Genomic DNA, 22,493 nt, shown 5'->3' with positions numbered 1-22,493 from the left:
TTTAACCTGTCAGAAATCAATCACACACACACACATTTCTATGAGGGATAATAACATTTATTATATCGATTTGAATATAGTTTAATCGTAGGCGGCTATTATAATTATATATGCTGTAGGCTTTCGACATCAGGCATACACATTAAGTAACACTATAGACCCATTAAAATAACACGTTAACCTATGTGTGGTGACACATTTGACCAATGAGTTGCATGTTATCATGTCAGGAGTAGCAATGACATAAGCATAGAGAGAATTGTTTACAATGGCAAGAAGGGATTACAATTCTGTTTTGAAACCATTTGCGCATGTTTTGAGAGAGAGAGAGAGCGCGGGCGAGCGAGCGACACCGGTGTACGTCTAGAATACACATGTGCAAAAATACGCTGGTTTTGACAGAGCAGAGGCTGGCATCTGCGCACCACTTCACCACGGAGGGACTCAAATAATTATTCTTCAGAAGATAATTCTCTAGTTCCGTAGAAGATTTTCAAGGTAAGATTGACAACATTGTAACTACAGTAGGCTTACTGTACTGTACGCTACTCTACCGTAGCCTACTGCTCTATTTTGTATTTCGTTCCGTTTACCTATTCAGCCTTGAATGTGGTGTAAGAGGTATGGGACAAATTGCAGGCAGGTGAAGGTGAATGAGAATGTGCTCTGCTAGGTGTTATTTAATAAAATGCTGCCGTGTTCGTCAAACAGGTTACATTGTGGAAATGTGTATTGCATCGGGAGTGTACTCGGCTATGTAATTTTTTTTAGACAGCACATCGAACGGTTTTATCAATATCTGTAAACGTGTAATAACATGGAACAACACTTGCACGCGTGGCAGAATCGTCAGAAGTTATGTGGGAATGTGTACATTGGGGCATCGGAATGCAAATTAAGCATAGCTATGGTTTTGTCTGATCTTGGAAATAATACAAAATATTTAGTCTACAAAATTGCTACGATATTGAGAACCAGCCTGGTCTCATAGACTAGACGTAACATAACACATGTAAATCCGGGACATTCAAATTAGTACGATTTGTTACGTTTGGTATGGTTACACAAGACAGAAGGTTAAAGCCCAAATAATTTTTTTAATGAGCGTGAATGAGAGTGTACACACTGGAATTATAATGCATGGTAGAGAATGAGAGAAAAAAGACGGACTCCGAGTGTCAACTTAGTGTCAACAAATTAGAAAGCATGCAAACAACAAACACTGAGCCTTTATATATGAATATGATGAACAAAATACTGAAAGACACTGTAGTTTTGAGTTCCACAAAGTGGGTGTGGAAGAGGTGAGAAAATGGTTGCTATCTATAAATAAGGACAAACCACCTGGTACCGACAACCTGGATGGTAAACTACTGAGGTTGGTAGCGGAATACATTGACTCCTATATGCCACATCTTAGCCTAGAAGACGGAGTGTGCCTTCAGGCCTGGAGGGAGACAAAGGTCATTCCCCGCTTCCCAAGAATAGCAGATCACCCTTTAATGGTTCAAACAGCCGACCAATCAGCCTGTTACAAGTGCTTAGCAAACTTTTGGAAAATATTGTATTTGATCAAATACAAAGCTATTTTACAGGAAACAAATTAACAACAGACTGTCAGCATGCTTTTATAGGGAAGGGCACTCAACATGCTCGGCACTGACGCAAATGACTGATTGGCTGAAATAAATTGTTCGTGAGAAGATTGTGGGAGCGGTTTTGTTAGACTTCAGTGCAGCTTTGGATGTAATTGATCATAACCTATTGCTGAAAAAAAACATAGCTGTTATGGATTTGCATTCTCTGCCTTATTATGGATTGAGAGTTGCATATCTAGTAGAACACAGAGGATTTTCAATAATTGAATCATGTGGCTATTGAGCAAGTTCAGGAGACTGAACTGCTGGGTGTAACCCTACATAGCAAGCTGTCATGGTAAAAGCATATAGACTCAATGGTTGCTAAAATGGGAAGAGGTCTGTCCATGATAGGACCAGTCGACTAGACAGGTCCTACAGGCCCTAGTTTTGTCGCACCTGGACTACTGCCCAGCTGTGTGGTCATATGTGCGGCAAAGAAGGACATAGGTCAATTGCAGTTGGTCCAGAACAAAGAGGCACGTACAGTATCGCACTTAGATGTACACGGAGGGAAAGTGTCAGTAGCATGCATGTCAGTCTCTCTTGGCTCAAAGTTAAGGAGAGATTGACTGCATCACTATTGGTCTTTGTGCGAGGTATTGATGTGTCGAAGGCACCAAACTGTCTGTTCAAGCAGGTGACACACAGTTCGGACACTCATCGGTACAAAACAAGACATGCAACCAGAGGTCTCTTCCCCAGGTCCAGAACAGAGTCTGGGAAACGCTCTGTATTAAATAGAGCCATGACTACATGGAACTCTCTGCCTCCCCAGGTAACTCAAGCTAGCAATAAAGCAGTTTTTTTAAACAGAAAGGGACAAAGGGGACTGTGAAGAGACACAGGCATTTTATACATCTTGTATTGTAATTTCCACTGTACTATGTATTAGATCAATATATTGTGTATATGTACTGATATGTAGGCTATGTGTGACGTTTTAAATGTATGTTTTTCAGTCTTTGACTAATAATGTGCTGTACTATGCATTATGTTATGTTCCATGTGGACCGCAAGAAGAGTAGCTGATGCTTTTGCAGCTGCTAATGGGGATCCTAATAAATACCAATACCAAGTCTATTTTTCGTGCGTCTACGCAAAGTAATGCTGGTAAAGTGAGCGGATAAATTGCTAGAAAATAGACTGTGCGTTACGTCTGGAATGGTGACATGTATAGTTAAAAAGTGTGAAACTCGAGGAACTCCGTTCAAGAGAAAATACTGTTATGTAGAAAGAATGAGACTAGCTAAATTCTTTATAAAATGCTAGGGTGTATTAGCTACAACTTGCCTCACCTTCATGAGCTAACATAACAGGCGGCAGGTATGTTGGCACTCGTATGATATATAAGGTGAGTCAAAAGTAACACACAACAAAAATTCACAAGGGCTTCATAGCGAACTTAACAAATACAACTGTTTATTATGGATTCTCATAACAATTAGTTTGGAATACGCTACGCAATGTACGTGAATTTACGCTCTCTTCTCTCGCACGCATATTATGAAGCTGTTGACGGCGTCTTTTCGGTTTCAGTTTACTGCAAAAGCAAAAGTGGCGTTGTTGGTCAGGGTGAACGTCTAGCAACCCAAGGGTTGCGTGTTCGAATCTCATCACGAACACCTTTAGCATTTTTGATAATTAGCTACTTTTGAAGTACTTATTACTTTTTAGCTACTTTGCAACTACTTAGCATGTTAGCTAACCCTAATCTTTTTAGCTAACCCTTGCCCTAACTTCTAACACATTAACCTAACTTCTCAACCCCAAACCCTAACCTAGCTAACGTTAGCCAGCTAGCTAACGTTAGCGTTAGCCACCTAGAAACCTAGCTAACATGAGCAACAAAAAAAATAAATTTGTAATATATCATATGTTTTGAAAATTCATAAAATATTGTACGTTTTGCAAATTCGTAACATATCAGACGAAATGGATGATGGACATCCCCAAATTAATACATATACGAAAGCTTTAAATGACATCAACATCATGGGCATCCATTGCCATCCTCTTCATGTTTGTGTATCACCAACCAATTAAGTGTTAAAATGAAAGTGCGTAGCTACTTGTCCATCGCTCAGAAGGAACTTACATTGCGTCATGGCTATCCACTAGCCTTTTAATGCCCTTATCTGGATTGGCTTTAGTTTTAAAAAATACACTTTTTATGCAGTTTGGTATTTTACAAAGCATTGTTAATATGCCTCTAATTACTACGTTGTGGTAATGTTGTTAGAATGTTGTGCCAATGTATTTGTTGTTGGGTGCAATTGGCTGCAATGTGTCAGATAAGGCTAAATAAATTGGCATATTAACAATGATGTCATATGTTAAATTGTCATCCGGTTCAAATATGTGCTTGATACCCAAATAAGATTGACATAGACATCTCAATCATTCTGTATACAGTTCTTTAGACTTATCCAGAATAGAATGACAGATTATTTGAGACACAATCCCCATTTCATGCTACATTGCCTTGGTACATTTGATGTTTGCTGTCTCCGAGTGGATATGGTCTCTGCTTAGAACAGGGTGATTTCATTCATCCATCCTCATTCATTTGATTAATCTCTTCAGTTACGGTTATTTATTTCATACTTGCCAAACAAGTATCCGACAGCAGGCAGAGCTCTTTCCCCCCTTCTATGTGGGACAGAAAAAGTAAGTCTTAACCCAATCACTTGGTTTCCTGGTTACTAAAATTCAAATAGTTTGCCTAATTCCCGTTTATGTGACAAAACAAACAGTCATTGTGTAGAGAATCATTGTACCATCTAAACCTCTATGAAATATATTGACCATAACCAAAAATATTGTATTTTACCAAAAGTACAAAACCGAAAGTAAAAGCAAAAACAAAACTTAACATTGGGAAGTATAGAAATAGTGCACATAGATCCGATTTACCGCTTCTTAGACTTGCTTTCAATGAGAATTTTGGTCAAATGTTATTCTCATAGCTAAAGTACCAGTCAAAAGTTTAGACACACCTACTTATTCAAGGGTTTTTCTTTATTTTTTTACTATATTCTACATTGTAGAATAATAGTGAAGACATCAAAACTATGAAATAACACATTGAGATGGTTTGGGATGAGTTGGACCGCAGAGTGAAGGAAGAGCAGCCAACAAGTGCTCAGCATATGTGGGAACTCCTTCAAGACTGTTGGAAAAGCATTCCAGGTGAAGCTGGTTGAGAAAATGCCAAGAGTGTGCAAAGTTGTCATCAAGGCAAAGGGTGGCTACTTTGAAGAATTACCACATTATTCCATATGTGTTATTTCATAGTTTTGATGTCTTCATTATTATTCTACAATGTAGAAAAAAGTACAAATAAAGAAAAACACTTGAATGACTAGGTGTGTCCAAACTTTTGATTGGTTTTGTATATTAAAGCGAGGAAGAGAAGAGACAATTGGAGCGTATCTGTAGAAATGTCAGACTGGATAATATTTTGCATATCATTATGTCTTGCCTGACAGATGGCCATATCCAGAGAGACTATAACTCCATTTTATATCTTTGCACATTCTGTAGGCCATCAATCAATATAACTGTGCTTTCTGAACAGGGAGGCAACTGAGGTCAGTTTGTCAGAACTGTTTAAAAACGCTCAAGGGAAGTAGCCTCCAGCAGTAGTGCTGAAGAATTTACACTCAACCCAGTACTTCTTCTGTCCCAGATAAAACCCTTAGAAATAGTTTAATTCTATGTCAACAATCCATGTAATATATTTGAGCTCCAATTAGATGTAAAAAAATATATGTTTTGGCCAGATTTGAAATGTTTTTCAAAGCGTTTCAGGGGAAATCCTGCTTGTGCTGTTTTGTTCGACCCTTTCGTTCATGAGTGTGTAATGATCCAGGCGTGATACTGCTCAGGCAGATGTCTTTACCTTTCCATGTGCAGTTTCCATGTTGTCATCATGGTGACAACAGATAGGCCGTCATCGCCTGGCCACCTTCCACAAGCGACACCATACACACAATAGTGGCAGATGGGTGAGACCCTGGTGTGTTTACACAGTAGGCTGTGTGCGTGTGTAGTAGTGTTTCTCAACTCTGATCCTCGGATACCCCCAAGGTTGCTCGTTTGTGTTCCAGCCTAGCACCAGGACACCTCATTCAAACTCCTCAACTAATCACCAAGCCCGTGTGAATAAGTTATACCTTGGAGGTAGCCTACCTACACAAGGACTGGAGAAACACACAGACATACAACAGACTCAACCTTCCAGAAAGAGTTGCCTCCCTCTCTCTTTTCTCTCTCCGTGTGGGATCCTATAGAGAGGTTAGAGTGCCCTTGCTGCTACTACAGAGTTCATTAGCCACATCATGTCTTCTACTGTGAAAACATTGTCAGAGAGGCAGCCGGGGAGATCAAGGCTATGGGAATTCTCCTGTGTCGCCGTGCGGAGGAGAGGAGAACAGGATTCATGGCAGAGGCCTTTGATCAGCGACAGAGCGCGTGAGTGCAGGAGACCAGGCGAAGACTGTGCTGATGGCATCGTTCCTAATCACTAGATTAGTCATCAGATAGCCTAGCCCGCCTAGCCTAGCCCCTTGACGCACACTGCTAATTAGGAAGTGGAGAAGTGGAGCCATGTGCCAGAATATGAGAGAAAACAACAATACTTCTTCATCATTCACTTTTTAAATTGGTGTTTTATGTAACACGTCTTGTACTAATTATTCCTATGCTAATGTGGGGTGACGCAGTGTGATTATGCACAAATTCAACCAGGCCCAGGAAATCAACACGCACGCGCGCACACACACACACACACACACACACACACACACACACACACACACACACACACACACACACACACACACACACACACACACACACACACACACACACACACACACACACACACACACACACACACACACACACACACACACACACACTCATCTAAACAATGGCATCTATAGTTGCAAGTTGCGCTATATCCTTATGGATCTCTATGAGGGATAACATCTGTTTTTCTCCTGTGTAGAGTGAGCCTTTCTACAGACGGAGAATGACCTAGAAGCCACCACTGCTGAGCCCAGCAGAGCAGGATATCATTCTTGTGTGTGTAAGCAACAAGGTGTGTGACAGCAAACAGGGCTCCAGCTGCACCCGGGTCAATTTGTCAAACATGGAGGGCCACGTCACACTGCTGCCCCCCCTGCTGCTGCTCCTCTGTAGCCTGCCAGGGGTGTGGGGGTTCCCCTTCGGCCCCGTCCTTGACATGGACGTCACCCCCAGGACCACGGTGTTCTCCCAAGGTAAGATCAGACCAAGGCTCCAGCTCTGCTGTACACTCTTAGAAAAAGGGTTCCAAAAGGGTTCTTTGGCTGTCCCCATAAGAAAAACTTATTTGGCCCCAGTTAGAACCAATTCTGGTTGCAGGAAAAACACTTTGGGGTTCAATGTTGAACCCTCTGTGGATAGGGTTCTACCTGGAACCAAAATGGTTCTACCAGGAACAAAATAGGTTCTTCAAAGTGTTATCATGGGGACAGCCGAATAACCCTTTAAGGTTCTAGATTGCATTTTTTTCCTAAGAGTGTATACTAGTTTGAGCCAGAAGGTTGTCCTGTCAACATGACTGCACCTGACCTAGAGAAACCTCTGGGACCTAGCTATAGGCCTAGGAGTTCTTCCTGGTCAGATCACATGGCCTGAGAAAACTCCTGGCTCTACTTATAGGACATCTACTGTGTACTAGTATCATAGTGTCCTGATTCAATACAACTGACTTTTAGCAAGTGACACAGTTTTGAAATTTTCCCTGAAGACAGCCAGCCTCTACTTCCAGGGAGTTATTAATCGTCTCTCTCAAGTCAAGTCCTAGTTCACTTAGTTCACCATGCAGCTCTAATGAAACACTAGAGAATAGAAGAGGACCCCTTTACGGTGGAACCCTGACCAGTGCCTGTGTCGAAAATGAAATAGTATTTTACAAAGGGGTTAGGGTACATCATTTACACGCATCAGCATCTCTTTCCCTCCCATATCAGCTCAGCCTCTCTTTGTCTATCCACTGCAGCATATCTATCACCCAGAAAGCTACTGTAGCAAAGGGATTACCCAGCCCTGGCAGGTTCTTCAGATGACTATACTGTACCTGGCTACTTTCTCCTCTCCACTCCTCTCTACTCCTGTCTCGAGAGGAGGAATATTATTAACAGAGGAGGGGAGTAAAGAGAGCCTGGTGTATCGCCTTCCTGGACAGTGGTGCCGTCACAAAACCAGGCCATTACAGTGGAAAGAGATGGTTAGAGATAAGATAGACAGGACTTTTAGGCGGGGGATAAAGGTGACATAAACCACCCAAAAGTATTAGTTGAATATTTCTTCCCTCTACCCAATCAGGGAAATGGATTCCAGATTATTTGATGGGTGCCCTATGGAAATCATTTTTTTTGTTCAGAAAGCCTCTATTGCTAAGTCGGTCTAACACAGTCAATCTTATTTTTCTCCTTGTCCTTGTAGAAGGAAACCCGTGACCTACATTCAGACTCCCATGGGCTGTGTGTGTGTGTGTGTGTGTGTGTGCACACGTGCGTGTGTGTGTGCATGCATGTATGATCTCTACTCACATCTAAAATCTGCACTTGCATGCACCCCCAGTCACTTTCACTTAGGAGAAACATGCCCCAGTGCAGAATGAAGAGTGGAGAGAGTAGCACCTCGTAGAGAAAAATGGCCGCCGGGCCAATGACTATAATGTGTATGAAAAGGAGGGCTATTCTATGTGGGTGGTGCTAGTGGTGGTACTGTATGACCACCGTTTTGGTAGTCTGAGATCTCAGCTATATTTACCTCTGGTGGGTGGGGTGAGAGGGCGATCATTAATTTGCTCTGTGTTTTACAGATGGTCTGTAGGAGTGGGTGTACATTGACTCACAATAAAACTCACTATGAACGGGCATATCTGACATACTGAAATTCAAAAAATGTGTATGCATGCGTGTTTGTGTGTGTGTGTGTGTGTGTGTGTGTGTGTGTGTCTCTCTCTGTGGTTAGATGAATGCCTGTCTCTGGTCTGAACTCAAGGGAGGAACCTAGGGGATTGTCTCCCACTCTCTCTGCTGGTGCCAACCAGACCTGAAGTAATGGAAACATGCATGCAATATTGATGCATGTGTAAGATCTGTTTACTGTTGCTATGAGGAGAGAGTGCAGCGGAGGTCTTGATAGTAGTGGATTTCTGTGTATTCATTGGTTTAGAATATTACAGTTTCTTCAGTTGAAAGGGGGAGATTTTATGTAGACTAGCATACCACTCCTGAGGCATGTAGCTATGTTCAGGGCTTGCAATAGTAAGGTTCATAATTGGCAATAGTGATCTGTAATTCACATTTCAAATCAAATTGTATTGGTCACATACACATATTTAGCAGATGTTATTGCGGGTGTCGTGAAATGCTTGTATCTATTTAGTCAAGTCAGTTGTTGTGTCTAGGTGAACAAAAAAAACTCTTAATAAGTTGACAGGGCTCAATCTGACAACAAGTGTTTTGTCTCTCTCAGCCCCTAGAGTCTATCTCTCTGCCTTTTGTTCTTCTTGTTGGATGCAGCATCTCACAATTTGTTCTCACCAGTCAGTGTTTGCAGAAAACGGCTTCTTTTAATGTGACACTCGGGTGACAATGGAGAAGAATTGGACATCTTAGCCCTGGTGAGTTATCCAGTGATGCTCTGATCGATCTCTTTCTCTGGTGTTTCCTGAGCTTGGTGGTTGACAGGATCTTAGCAGAGACAGACTCTGCCTAGATACCTGATATGGCACCAGGATGTATGCACTAACTGTAGGTGTTTTTGATACCATCGTAAGAGAAATATCTCTGCTTTTTGTTATCGCTGTGCGTGCACTGCTTTCATTGTAATATTGTCTTTCAGAACACTCACGGTAACAAAAATATATTGGGAAAACCACAGTCAGGCTGATGGAGATAAATAGAATGGGTTACATTGTGACAGGCAACCATGGGAGTTGCATAAGGCCAAAACCACAGTACTGCCAAACATCACAAGAATAATGGTAAATATGACAAGACCACTCGTGATGGAGAGAACACACTTGTTTATGTTGACAGTGTGTGGGCTGTTCTAGCCGATGATTTAAGGAAATGAAGCCACTAGTGGTGAGGCAGCTATGCCGATCCTTGGTCGAAATAATCGATTTTCCGATATGCTCAGACATTTTAGAGGTATTGCATTCTTGATCATTTATTTTTGTCAAACTTCATTTTAAAAGTCAGTACTTTCATAGTCTTGCTTCTCGAGATGTACATTTGGGTGAAATTTATTCCAATCATGTTCTATAGAGAAATCTATGATAGTGATGACTAGAAGGCTAGAACTCCTACGGTTTGCCTTGTCAGGTATTGGTGGACTAATACCTTACAAGGCAACATAATAACATTGATCAATTTAGCAACAGCTGACAGTTCTCACCAGTGTCAACAGTGGTTAAGTCATGTGTTGTACCCCCAGCCCATGTACCCATGTGTGTGTGTGTCATGTGCCTGTCTTAGTTAGTCAGAGAGGATCAGGCGTGCGCAATGAGTCACAAGGGCAATCACACACAGTACAGCTCTATACTCCCTCAATCCACACAGACACACACAAGATTTACTGTGCTTTTGGACCGACCCTAAGGATAGGACAACACACACACACGCACGCACGCACGCACGCACGCACGCACGCACGCACGCACGCACGCACGCACGCACGCACGCACACACACACACACACACACACACACACACACACACACACACACACACACACACACACACACACACTCACACACACACACACACATCCTTTGTTCTTCTATCCATGAAAGCACCTGTAGGGACATCATCTCTTCACATACACGAACAGACATGAACATACATGTACCCTCAGACCTCTTCTGATGCTGAGAGAGCCGTCCTTCCTTTTGCTCTGTGAGACAGGTGAAATGGCATAGGTGCAAAGTGTGTGTGTTCAGTTTACACACAGGCTGCATTCCACGTGCGGCACTAGGGACAGGGGTGAGAGGTCACAGCGACAGCCTCCCTCAGATCGCTGCACGACAATGGTAGATAGAAGAAACCGCCCCGTCGGCTCAGACTCAGCTGGCACTCTCCGTCGCTTGTTGACTCCCCTCATCGATTTGTTAACCGAGCGCAAGGTGCAGCTTGTGCTGTGGGTTTAGAACAGGAACCGTAAGCCAGTATATGTCTCTCCTTTTTCTATCTCTCTCTCTCCCTGTCTCTCTCTTGGTCTCTGTCTATCCTGAACTCACTCACTATTTCTCTCTCTCTCTCTCTCTCTCTCTCTCTCTCTCTCTCTCTCTCTCTCTCTCTCTCTCTCTCTCTCTCTCTCTCTCTCTCTCTCTCTCTCTCTCTCTCTCTCTCTCTCTCTCTCTGTCCTAATACTTATGTCTATATAATCTTATTCTTCTGTGTTGAGAAAAATGTACCTTCTATGATATGTGGTTGTCTCCCCTAGCTATCTTAAGATGAATGCACTTACTGTAAGAACTGAACAAAATAATTCAATCATCATAATCGTTTTATTGCGTTCTTGTAGGATTCAACTTTATTTTCAAGTAGATTCACCCAATGGAAGTTCTTCATTTTAACATGAAGAGGGTAAAGTTGGTAATAATTTTACGAGCAAAATTCAATTATCGTCACATCCCTACTTATGTGTTTGTTTGGCCTTAGAACGTTGCCTTCGGAGCAGCTCATAGGTCAGGCTTCTGACAGACATCAAGGACACTTCACCCCCGACTGCCTTGGGCGGCGGCCATTTTGCGTCACCCTCATCGTCATCATGGTCGGACTATTTTTTAAATGAAGAATCCAAGGCTATTCTTGTGCACACACTTGGATTAGTCAAATTAAAAATGAGATTTGTTTTTACATTGCCACGGGTTGTCATTATGTTAGCATAACTGCGCAAAATAAAATAATCTGGGACAAAACATAATGTCCTTGTCGGGTTTTGAGAAAGGGAGAGTGATAGAGAGGGTGAGTGTGTCTCTGTGTGTGCGCGTCTTTGTGTGTATGCGCGCGGATTTTCTTGTCTGTGTGTGTTGTTCTGTTTGTGTGTGCCCTGCTGTGTCGTGACTGCCCCCCCCCCCCCTTTCTGCATAACCTCGAGTGTGGCCTGACCTTTGAGTTGGTCAGTGGAGAAGAGATTCTCATGGCTCACTCATGTCTCTGCCTGTCTCTCGGACTGCCCGTCTCTCTGACTGCCTGTCTGACTATCTCTCTGCCTACCTGCCTGCCTGCCTGCCTGCCTGCCTGCCTGCCTGCCTGCCTGCCTGCCTGCCTGCCTGTCTGCCTGTCTGCCTGCCTGTCTGCCTGTCTGCCTGCCTGCATGCTAGTCACGGGTGCTACTCATAGTATCACCATTGTATCCCTGAGTGACTGTTTGTGTGGGGAGGAGGTTTTCAAACAGGTTTGCCAGCATAACGAAGTGACTTTACCAGTGACAAGTGACAACATGTAGTATTTGTTGTAGTAACCTGCAATCCCATTTTTTTGTTGTCATTTAAGCCATTGACGTCTGCGAGGGTGGTTGAATTATGCGAATTGTGCACCTGTCCAACGAGATGTATTGAAGGACATTCACTACTTTTTTTGGTCAGAAACTACAGTCATGCATTTGATGACATTTATTAACCCTATCAGAAGAACAACAATAAATCTGACTGGCATGATTGTGTGTATTATAAGTCTTGGCACAGTGTGGTCTTTCCCTAGTGTGTTTATTGAAACCATTTTTCAACCATTATAGAAGACCAAAGAGTCAAAGCAAGATTTAAATGAACCACATGGGCTATAAAAATAAAGAGTCGCACATTCTATAAATCAAATCAAATTTGATTAATCGCATACATATATTTTGCTCGTGTTATCACAGTTGTAGCGACATGCTAATGTTTCTAGCTCCAACAGTGCAGTAATACCTAACAATACACACAGATAAAAACAAAGAAATGAAGAAATATCAGAACGAGCAATGTCGAAGTTCGGAATATAAATATATATATACAGTGCCTTTGGAAATTATTCAGACCCATTGACTTTTGTCACATTTTGGTTACAAACTTATTCTAAAATGGATGATAAAACATCAGCAATCTACACACAATACCCCGAAACAGGTTTTTAGAAATGTTTGCAAATTTATATAACTTTTTTAACAGAAATACCTTATTTACATTAGTATTCAGAACCTTTGCTGTGAGTCTCGAAATTGAGCTCAGGTGCATTTTGTTTCCATTGATCATCCTTGAGATGTTTCTACAACTTGATTGGAGTCCACCTGTGGTAAATTCAATTGATTGGACATGATTTGGAAAGGCACACACCTGTCTATATAAGGTTCCACAGTTGACAGTGCATGTCAGAGCAAAAAACAAGCCATGAGGTCGAAGGATTTTTCTGTAGAGCTCTGAGACAGGATTGTGTCGAGGCACAGATCTGAGGAAGTGTACCAAAACATTTCTGCAGAGAGAAGGGCCTTTGTCAGGGAGGTCCCCAAGAACCCCATGATCACTCTGACAGAGCTCTAGAGTTCCTCTGTGGAGATGGGAGAACCAGACGGAAGCCACTCCTCAGTAAAAGGCACATGACAGCCCACTTGGAGTTTGCCAAAAGGCACCTAAAGGACTCTCAGACATTGAGAAACAAGATTCTCTGATCTGATGAAATCAAGATTGTACTATTTGGCCTGAATGCCAAGCATCACTTCTGGGGGAAACCTGGCACCATCCCTATGGGGAAGCATGGTGATGGAAGCATCATGCTGTGGGGATGTTTTCCAGCAGCAGAGACTGGGAGACTAGTCAAGATCGAGGGAGAGATGAACGGAGCAAAGTACAGAGAGATCCTTGATGAAAACCTGCTCCAGAGTGCTCAGGACCTCCGCCTTGGGTGGAGGTCCACCTTCCAACAGGACAACTCATAAGTGGCTTTAGGACAAGTCTCTGAATGTCCTTGAGTAGTCCCCAAATTTGGCACACAAATACAGGTGTGCCAAGCTTGTAGCATCATACACAAGAAGACTCGAGGCTGTAGTTGTTGCCAACGGTGCTTCAACAACGTACTGAGTAAAGGGTTTGAATACTTATGTGAATATGATATTTCAGTTTGTGATTTTTTTATAAATTTACTCAAATTACTAAAAAACTGTTTTTGCTTCGTCATTATGGGGTACTGTGTGTTGATTGATAAGGGGGGAAAAAGGATGTAATTCATTTTAAGATAAGGCTATAATGTAACAAAATGTGGAAAAAGTCAAGGGTTCTGATTACTTTCCGAATGCACTGTATGTATATAATGGTGTGTATAGACAGTATGTGAGCCTTGACTAGAATACAATATATACTGTACATACTGTATGAAGTGAGTGAAACAGTATGTAAACATTATTAAAGTGACCCGTGTTTAATGACTATGTACATAGGGCAGCAGTCTCTAAGGTGCTGGGTAGAGTCCCGAGTGGTAGTGGGCTAGTAACAGTGATTAAGGTTCAGGGTAGGGTACTAGGTGGAGGCCTGGCTAGTGGTGACTATTTAACAGTCTGATGACCTGGACATAAAAGCTATTTTTGAGTCTCTCGGTTCCAGCTTTGATGCAGCTGTACTGTCTCCGCCTTTCTAGATGGTAGCGGGGTGAACAGGCCGTGGCTCGGGTGACTGAGGTCCTTGATAATCTTCATAGCCTTCCTGTGACACCGGGTGCTGGAGATGTCTTGGAGGGCAGGCATTGTGCCCACGGTGATGAGTTGGGCAGAACTTTCACTTTTACTTTCTGTGCTTTGGTTCCGTCCAGCCCCTTTCCCCACCTTACCGTGTGAAGGAAGAATAAATTCCCTGTAAACGGTAATAGTCTCTGTCATCCTTACCCGCACCTACAATCACATACCTTTTCTTTACTCCACAGGGAGTTGAGTTGTAGCAGGGTGTTGCGTTCCCTCCTCCAAGAGGTGTACATAACACCAGACCACCCTCTAGAGAGCCCTGCAGTTGCGGATGGTGCAATTGCCGTACCAGGTAGTGATATAGCCCGATAGAATTCTCTCAATGGTGCATCTGTAGAAGTTTGTGAGGGTCTTAGAGACCAAGCTGAATTTCTTCTCCTGAGGTTGAAGAGGCGCTGTTGCACCTTCATCACCACACTGTCTGTGTGAATTGACCATTTCAGGATGTCAGTGATGTGCACGCCGAGGAACTTTAAGCTTTTAACCCTCTCCATTGCGGCCCGATTGATGTGGATGGGGGCGTGTTCTCTGCTGTCTCCTGAACTCTGACATCAGCTCCTTCATTTTATTGATGTTGAGGGAGAGGTTATTTACCTGGCAGCACTCTGCCAGGGCCCTCGCCTCCTTTCAGTAGACTGTCTCGTGGTTGTTGGTAATCAGGCCTAACACTGTTATGTCGTCAGCAAACTTGATGACAGGAGGGTGTTGAGCACGCACCCTTGTGGGGCCCCCATGTTGAGGATCAGCATGGCGGAAGTGTTGTTGTCTACCTTCACCACCTGGGGTCGGCCTGTCAGGAAGTCCAGGACCCAGTTTCAAAGAGTGGGGTCAAGAACCAGGGCCAAGACCCAGGGCCCCAAGCTTAGTGATGAGCTTGGAGGGCACTATGGTGTTGAAGGCTGAGCTGTAATTAATGAACAGCATTCTGTTCATCAAAGAAGGTGTTTAGGTTGTCTGTGAGCGAGGCGTTGGTGTCCGCGACGTGGCTGGCTTTCCCTTTATAATCTGTGATTCTCTGGAGTACCTGCCACATATGTCTTGCAGTCACTTTGCCCCTGTACTGTTATTTGATTGCCTTATGGAGGGCATAGATGGTCTGTTTGTACACGTCCATGTTCCCAGTTACCTTGCCGTGTTTAAATGCGGTGGTTTGCGATTTCAGTTTTGCGCGAATGCTGCCATCCATCAATGTTTTTTGGTTTGGATAAATTCTAATCGTCACAGTGGTAACAACATCCTCTATGCACTTCCTGATGAACTCAGCCACTGAGCCAGTGTATACGTCAATACTATTCTCAGAGGCAACCCGTAACATTTCCCAGTGCGTCATCAAAACGATCTTGAAGCATAGATTCTGATTGGTCAGACCAACGTTGAACAGTCTTTACATGGGTGCTTCCTGTTTAAGCTTCTGCCTGTAGCCGTCCCGGAAGGGGGAGTAGCAATGGTCAAGAGTGCTCGATGAGCGAGGAGCTTTGGTTGCATTTTCCTCAGATTTCCTTTATTAAAATCCCCAGCTACAATAAATGTTGCCTCAGGATATGCGCTTTCCAGTTTGCACATAGTCAAGTTTAGTTCCTGAGAGGGCAGATATACCTCGGGAGGTAATGCGGTCGGCATTTGATGGTGAGATTTTCCAGATCAGCAGAACTTGAGTTCCTGTCACACCCTGAACTTAGAGAGTCTTTTTATTTCTCTATTTGGTTAGGTCGAGGTGTGATTTGGGTGGGCATTCTAGTTTTTCTATTTCTTTGTTGGCCGGGTATGGTTCCCAATCAGAGGCCGCTGTCTATCGTTGTCTCGGATTGGGGATCATACTTAGGCAGCCCTTTTCCCACCTTTTAGTTGTGGGATCTTGTTTGTGTGTAGTTGCTTTCTGCACTGCATGTAGCTTTACGTTCGTTTTTGTATTTTGTTGTTTTTTCGGTGTCATTTAATAAAAGTAAAATATACGCCTACCTGCACCTTAGTCCAAGCCATCTCTAAACGATCGTGACAGTTCCTGTACGTTACCACAATCACACCACGAGTAGTTAATCATGAAACATACTTTACACCTCCACCTTTCTTTTTCCTGGAGAATTCTTTCTTCCTGTCTGTGTGAAGGACAGAGAACCCGGCTGGCTGAATGGACGGGGACAGTATATCTGGAGAGAGAAATGATTTCGTAAAACAGAGTATGTTACAGTCCCTGAGCTCTTCTATTTTATTGTCCAGGGACTGAACGTTAGCGAGTAATATACTTGGAAGCAGTGGATGATATTCACACCTCCTGAGTCTGACTAGGAGCCATGGCCGTGGGAAGATGTTTTGGGTTAGGGGTGCTGTTGTCAAATTATTATATATTTTTTTGATTTATCAGGGGGTGCCGCAGCACCTCCCTTACGTCCCGCAGCTATGCTAGGAGCCCACTCCTTATACCTCTTCCCCGGCGGTGGCGTCTTGGAGAAGCCCCCGGGATGACTGGAATTGCCTCAGGGAGTTGAAAGAAAGGATCCAATTTAGGGAAATCTAATTTCTGGTCGAAATGATATCATATCATATATAAGCTCCCAGTAATATTGGGTAAACCACCAATATTTCAGAATTACAGTGCTTTCTCCGGTGTAATATCATGAATGCTTTTTTAACCACATGGGAGCATCGATCGATGAGTCTTCTTTTAGCTGAACATGCAATTTGATTTATAGCACCTGCTCACAACCATTGCATGTTTCTATGGTGTAAATCTTAATATCGTGGGGTAAGTAGAAGTGATGGTTGTGTTTGACATGGGATATTGGGGGAGGGCATTTTAAGGCCATTCAGCAGGAGATGTGCCCCAGTACTGTCAAATCATATAAGCGTACAAATGCCACTATTAGGGCAGTGTGCGTGTGTCTGTGTGTGCCATTGGGGGAAGGGGTGCACAAGAAGGGTTGATTAGGGTTATCTCAATCACTGCATATTATACAGAGCCTGAGCTTCATATCCCTTGAGCAAATACAGCAGGCAAGCAACACAAGGTTACACATTTCTTTCATTCCTTTGTGTTTTGACCTTAATTCATGGAAACGGATCAAACTAAATATTTTATCAGTAGTCTGGAACCTCTGAAATGGGGGCAAGCTGCTCTGTTTCTACGAAGTGGTGAAAAGGAGGTCATTGTTTTCATCTAGGCTGCTATATTTAAGATGTGATCTTATTTAGTGGTGAGGCAGATAAGACCGTATTTTAATTGTGAGTAGCAGCACTGAACGTTCATTGATGGAGTTTGAAGATAAAAAAGTGAGGAATATGGGATGGAAAAAGAAAGAGAGATTAAAGAACGGGATAGAGGCGGACAGAGATGACCAGAATAAATGTGAGATGGAGCGAGGGAGTTGAACAAAAGGAGAGAGGAATAATGGAAAATACACTGAGGAATATGAGTCAGCATGGTGTAAGATGGGTATAATAATTTAGCACACATCCTCCCCTCCTCTTTAACCTCCTCTCCTCCTCCCCTTCTCCTCCTCTTCCTCCTTTCTCGATCCTCCTCCCCCCTGTTTTCCTTTCCTCCTCCTTCTTCCCCTCTGTTCCTCCTCTCCTCTTCCCCCCCCCTTTATTTTGGTGAATTGATGGGAGTATGTCCCAGGCTGCTTGCAGTAATAAGAACTTATATGCATGACGTCCCACATATTGATTTACTGGGGACGGATGCACGCTTGTCACAGTCAATCTGTTGCACTTCCCATTTACTTCTGATAGATAGCTAAGCTACCGGAATAAATTATGAATCGCTAGAAAACACAGCCTGATATAATGTCACCGAGACCATTGGAAAGAGGAAGTATGTGCATAGCTGTATATTCCAACTATATAACTGTAAGTACAACTTTAAGAACAGACAGTTTCATCTATGAGGCAAGACTTACAGCATACCTAAGACTGGAATTCCACCAGATCCAACATATTAATATTTGGGGAATGTTTTGTCATTGCACTATATTTTCTTATTCTGAAAGTGGAAGCATCAACTTGTGGGTCTAGTACTTGGCAGTAGTAATAATAATTATAGTTTTTTTCCAGTAACAACACCATTCTGTGACTTTATTTGACCATGGGAAAACTGTGCAAATACCACAATGCAGGTTCAGTTAAATCGACCCCAAAGACTCAGTAAGTTTGTGTGTTTGTTTTCAGGCCTCTTAGGTTGCCAGCGTTTCAGCAGCCCATCTCAAAACTACAGCACACTACTACTGGAGGAGGACAATGGGGTGCTATACGTGGGGGCCAGGGGGGCTCTCTATGCCCTGGACACCACCAACATCTCCACTCCTGGCAACCTCACGGTGAGTGCCGGGATGCTAACTTGCTAACGTTTAGATCGGCAATTGAGTTGTATTGTATTTGTAACTGGTTAGCTGGTACAGCACATCATATCACATGACCGTTATGTTGCAATTTGCGAAACTAACCCTCTTTCACAAATCTTTTTCTCTTTCACAACTTTTAAACAGGACAGGCTAATAATAGCCTTAAGGAGATTCAGTAAATCCTATTGTACGTTCATTTTCTTCAGTGTAGGCATTGGATTAAATGCATGATTTACTCACGGGCCAACAGAATAGATTAAAACACAATGTAGTTGATGGGAGTAACTGGAGTATTCAAATGGAGTATTCACTGGAATATTAAAGAGCAGCATTCACTGGTATTTAAATGTTGGCATGTTACACTGTCCATCCTCCCACTACCTATTTGGGTGACATGAGAGGTCATTCTTCTCCCCCTTACAGATTGACTGGGAAGCTTCGGCCGAGCAGATGAAGCAGTGTCTCAACAAAGGAAAAGACAATAAGGTACAACCCATTGTATGCAGCTCACACCGCTCAACACACTCTCTCTCTCTCTCTCTCTCTCTCTCTCTCTCTCTCTCTCTCTCTCTCTCTCTCTCTCTCTCTCTGTCTGTCTGTCTGTCTGTCTGTCTGTCTGTCTGTCTGTCTGTCTGTCTGTCTGTCTGTCTGTCTGTCTGTCTGTCTGTCTGTCTGTCTGTCTGTCTGTCTGTCTGTCTGTCTCTCTGTCTGTCTCTCTGTCTGTCTCTCCTTATTAAATGGTATAACAATGATGTGCTGTTGTTATTATAATGTAATAATGTAGTCCTCATACAGAAGGAGTCAAGTGAATGTGTTAGCCTGTGTCTTCTTGACTAGGTTGATGCTATATAGATGTATAACCATCCTGCGCTGTCTCTCCTACAGACAGAGTGTTACAATCACATCCGCGTCCTACAGAGGTACAATGAGACTCACCTGTACGTCTGTGGCACGCACGCCTTCAGACCCCTCTGTGCTTACATAGTAAGAGCTGTTCTTCCTGTTGCTGGAAACTTCCCTGTTTACATTCTGGCTTCCAACGTACTGCCCATTAGCATGCTGTGTTATCTGTTTTGTTATGGTGGTGGTGTGATTTATATTCCCGTAGTGGAGTTATTGGCCCTCTCTCTTCTTCTTCTCTCTATCAGGATGTGGAGCGCTTCAGTTTCTCCTCTGGCTTCGAGGAGGGCAGGGACAGGTGTCCCTACGATCCAGCCAAGGGCTACACCAGCCTCCTTGTAGGTAAGAACCTTAATCTACTCCTTGGGGTGCACTAATTTGTCCTAACCAAGCAGTAAGAAGAAACTGAGAGACACTCTTCGATCTCCTGTTCTGTGTCCTCTCTCTCTGACCCCTCCATATCTCTCTCTGTGGTCTGTCAGACGGTGAGATGTTCTCAGCGACCCAGTATGAGTTCCGCAGCTCTCCGGACGTTCGTCGGAACTTCCCCTTCCCCACTCTGAGGACAGAGGAGGCCCCGACCAGGTGGCTGCTGGGTAAGGACAGATTATGGCCCATCCCTGGTCACATTTTGTGGCTTGATCCCTACGGTTATGCAATTTTGGAATACCAAAACTGTCATTTTGATTCATAATACTACAGCTATACGGCACAACTACTTCAAATAGACATGTTTGTAAATACATGCAAATACTTTTCAATTCCCAAATACATTATGGCAATATTCAACTACTTGTGAAAATAATTCAATAAACTGTCAAAATACACTATATATACAAAAGTATGTGGACATCCCTTCAAATCAGTGGATTTGGCTATTTCAGCCACACCCATTGCTGACAGGTGTATAAAATAAAGCAAACAGCCATGCAATCTCCATAGACAAACATATCACTAGAATGGCCTTACTGAAGAGCTCAGTGACTTTCAACATGGCACCATCATAGGATGCCACATTTCCAACAAGTCAGTGTGTCAAATTTCTGCCCTGCTCGAGCTGCCAAGTGCTGTTATTGTGAAGTGGAAACATCTAAGAGCAACAACGGCTCAGCCGCAACGTAGTAGGCCACACAAGCATACAGAAGGGGACCGCAGAGTGTTGAAGCGCGTAAAAATCGCATGTCCTCGGTTGGCAGTCCGACGGACGAATCAGAGTTAGGCAAATACCAGGAGTACGCTACCTGCCGATATGCATAATCCCAACTGTAACGTTTGGTGGTGGAGGAATAATGGTCTGGTGTTGTTTTTCATGGTTCAGGCTAGGCCTCTTAGTTACAGTGAAGGGAAATCTTAATGATACAGGACACAATGACATTCTAGACAATTCTGTGCTTCCAACTTTGTGGCAACAGTTTGGGGAAGGCCCTTTAATGTTTCCGCATGACATTTCCCCGGTGCACGAAGCAAGGTCCATACAGTAAGGGTTTGTCGAGATCGGTGTGGAAGAACTTGACTGGCCTCAACTCCATTGAACACCTATGGGATGAATTGGAAAGCCGACTGTGAGCCAGGCCTAATCGCCCAACATCACCAATGCTCTTGTGGTTGAATGGAAGCAAATCCCCTTCAGCAATGTTCCAACATCTAGTGGAAAGCCTTTCGCAGAAGAGTGGAGGCTGTTATACCAGCTAAAGGGGGACCACCTCCATATTACTGCCCATGATTTTGGAATGAGATGTTCGACAAGCAGGGATCCACATACTTTTGGTCATGTAGTGGAATTGTTTCTAAATGTATTTAAAAGTAATTCAAATACAGTAAATAGTATTTGAAACGAGGTCTGGTGTGAAGTACTGGTCGATAACATAGGTCATTTAATATCCACTCCTTCATAATAGAAGATCTTCCTTCACTTTAGCATTCTTGAATTGATATACTGTGGTCATCCTTGCTTTCAGCCTACATTATCTCTATAGGAGTTGGTGGCATGTTAGCAGGTTGTCAATAACCTGAATCTCTCCATATGTGCTTTGTCCGAAGTTGGACAGAATATGCACAGAATAATGGTGTGTTGCTATTGTACGAGCAGAGGCGGACTTTGTGGGCTCGGCGCTGCTGAAGGAGAGTGTCAACAGCTCGCTCGGCGACGACGACAAGATCTACTTCTTCTTCACGGAGAGGAGCCAGGAGCAGATGGCCTACCCCAGCCAGACCAGGGTGGCACGGGTTGCCCGCGTCTGCAAGGTAGGCCTGGAGGGGGACAGGTGTTATGTCATTTGGGGTTGCCCTAATTTGGGGTTGCCCTAATTTGGGGTTGCCCTAGAGGACGAGCTCAATGGCTGGAATGGAATGAATAGATCAAACACAAGGAAACCAGCCATTACTATGAGCCCTTCCTCCGATTTCGCCCTCTACCAGCATTCTCCCGGAACAGCTTCCCTTCTCACCAAAACTCCAGGCCAAACCTGGAGGGTTGTAACCTTATATTGGGTTAATTTACTGTACTTCTCGTTTTCAGTTCTGAGGAGAGGAGTAGCGAGCTTGCTCTTGGAGTTGCCTGTGTTTTTCATTCACGTTGTGCTCTCACCCACTGAGTGAACTTCAGGTTGATTATTGTTCTCCTCACAACTTGGCTGCTTTCTGAAGGGCTTCACAGTTGCCAGGCAGGGTAGAAGCCCACCCAACCCCCGCTGCAATGGTAGACTCTCTTTCTCTCCCCACTTTCTCTCTCTCTCCCTCTCCCCTCTCGCTCCCTCCCCCCACTCTCTCCCTCCTACCTCATTTTACTGGAGATCAGCGTCTCTCTGTCAGACACTGTGCCCAGAAACCACTCCTGGAG

General features: G+C 43.5%; 1 protein-coding gene across 3 annotated transcripts in view; it reads left to right on the top strand.

Moving 5' to 3' along the window:
- The first annotated feature begins 331 nt into the window (after positions 1-331).
- Positions 332-22,493, top strand: part of sema4gb (sema domain, immunoglobulin domain (Ig), transmembrane domain (TM) and short cytoplasmic domain, (semaphorin) 4Gb) — a 37,141-nt gene continuing 14,979 nt past the window's right edge. For 2 of the 3 annotated variants that reach the window (XM_046368946.1, XM_046368945.1), the window contains exons 1-8: positions 332-498; positions 6,652-6,925; positions 18,582-18,730; positions 19,178-19,240; positions 19,640-19,738; positions 19,903-19,996; positions 20,137-20,250; positions 21,744-21,898. In XM_046368946.1, coding sequence (XP_046224902.1) covers positions 6,796-6,925; positions 18,582-18,730; positions 19,178-19,240; positions 19,640-19,738; positions 19,903-19,996; positions 20,137-20,250; positions 21,744-21,898 — 804 coding nt within the window. In that variant the 5' untranslated portion in view covers positions 332-498; positions 6,652-6,795. Of the gene's footprint in view, positions 499-6,651; positions 6,926-18,140; positions 18,264-18,581; positions 18,731-19,177; positions 19,241-19,639; positions 19,739-19,902; positions 19,997-20,136; positions 20,251-21,743; positions 21,899-22,493 lie in introns of those variants that run through there. The other variant, XM_046368947.1, reaches the window with a different exon arrangement.

Source organism: Oncorhynchus gorbuscha, linkage group LG11 (genome assembly GCF_021184085.1).
Source record: "Oncorhynchus gorbuscha isolate QuinsamMale2020 ecotype Even-year linkage group LG11, OgorEven_v1.0, whole genome shotgun sequence".
NCBI lineage: Eukaryota > Metazoa > Chordata > Actinopteri > Salmoniformes > Salmonidae > Oncorhynchus > Oncorhynchus gorbuscha.
This window is presented reverse-complemented; position numbering and strand designations above follow the sequence as displayed.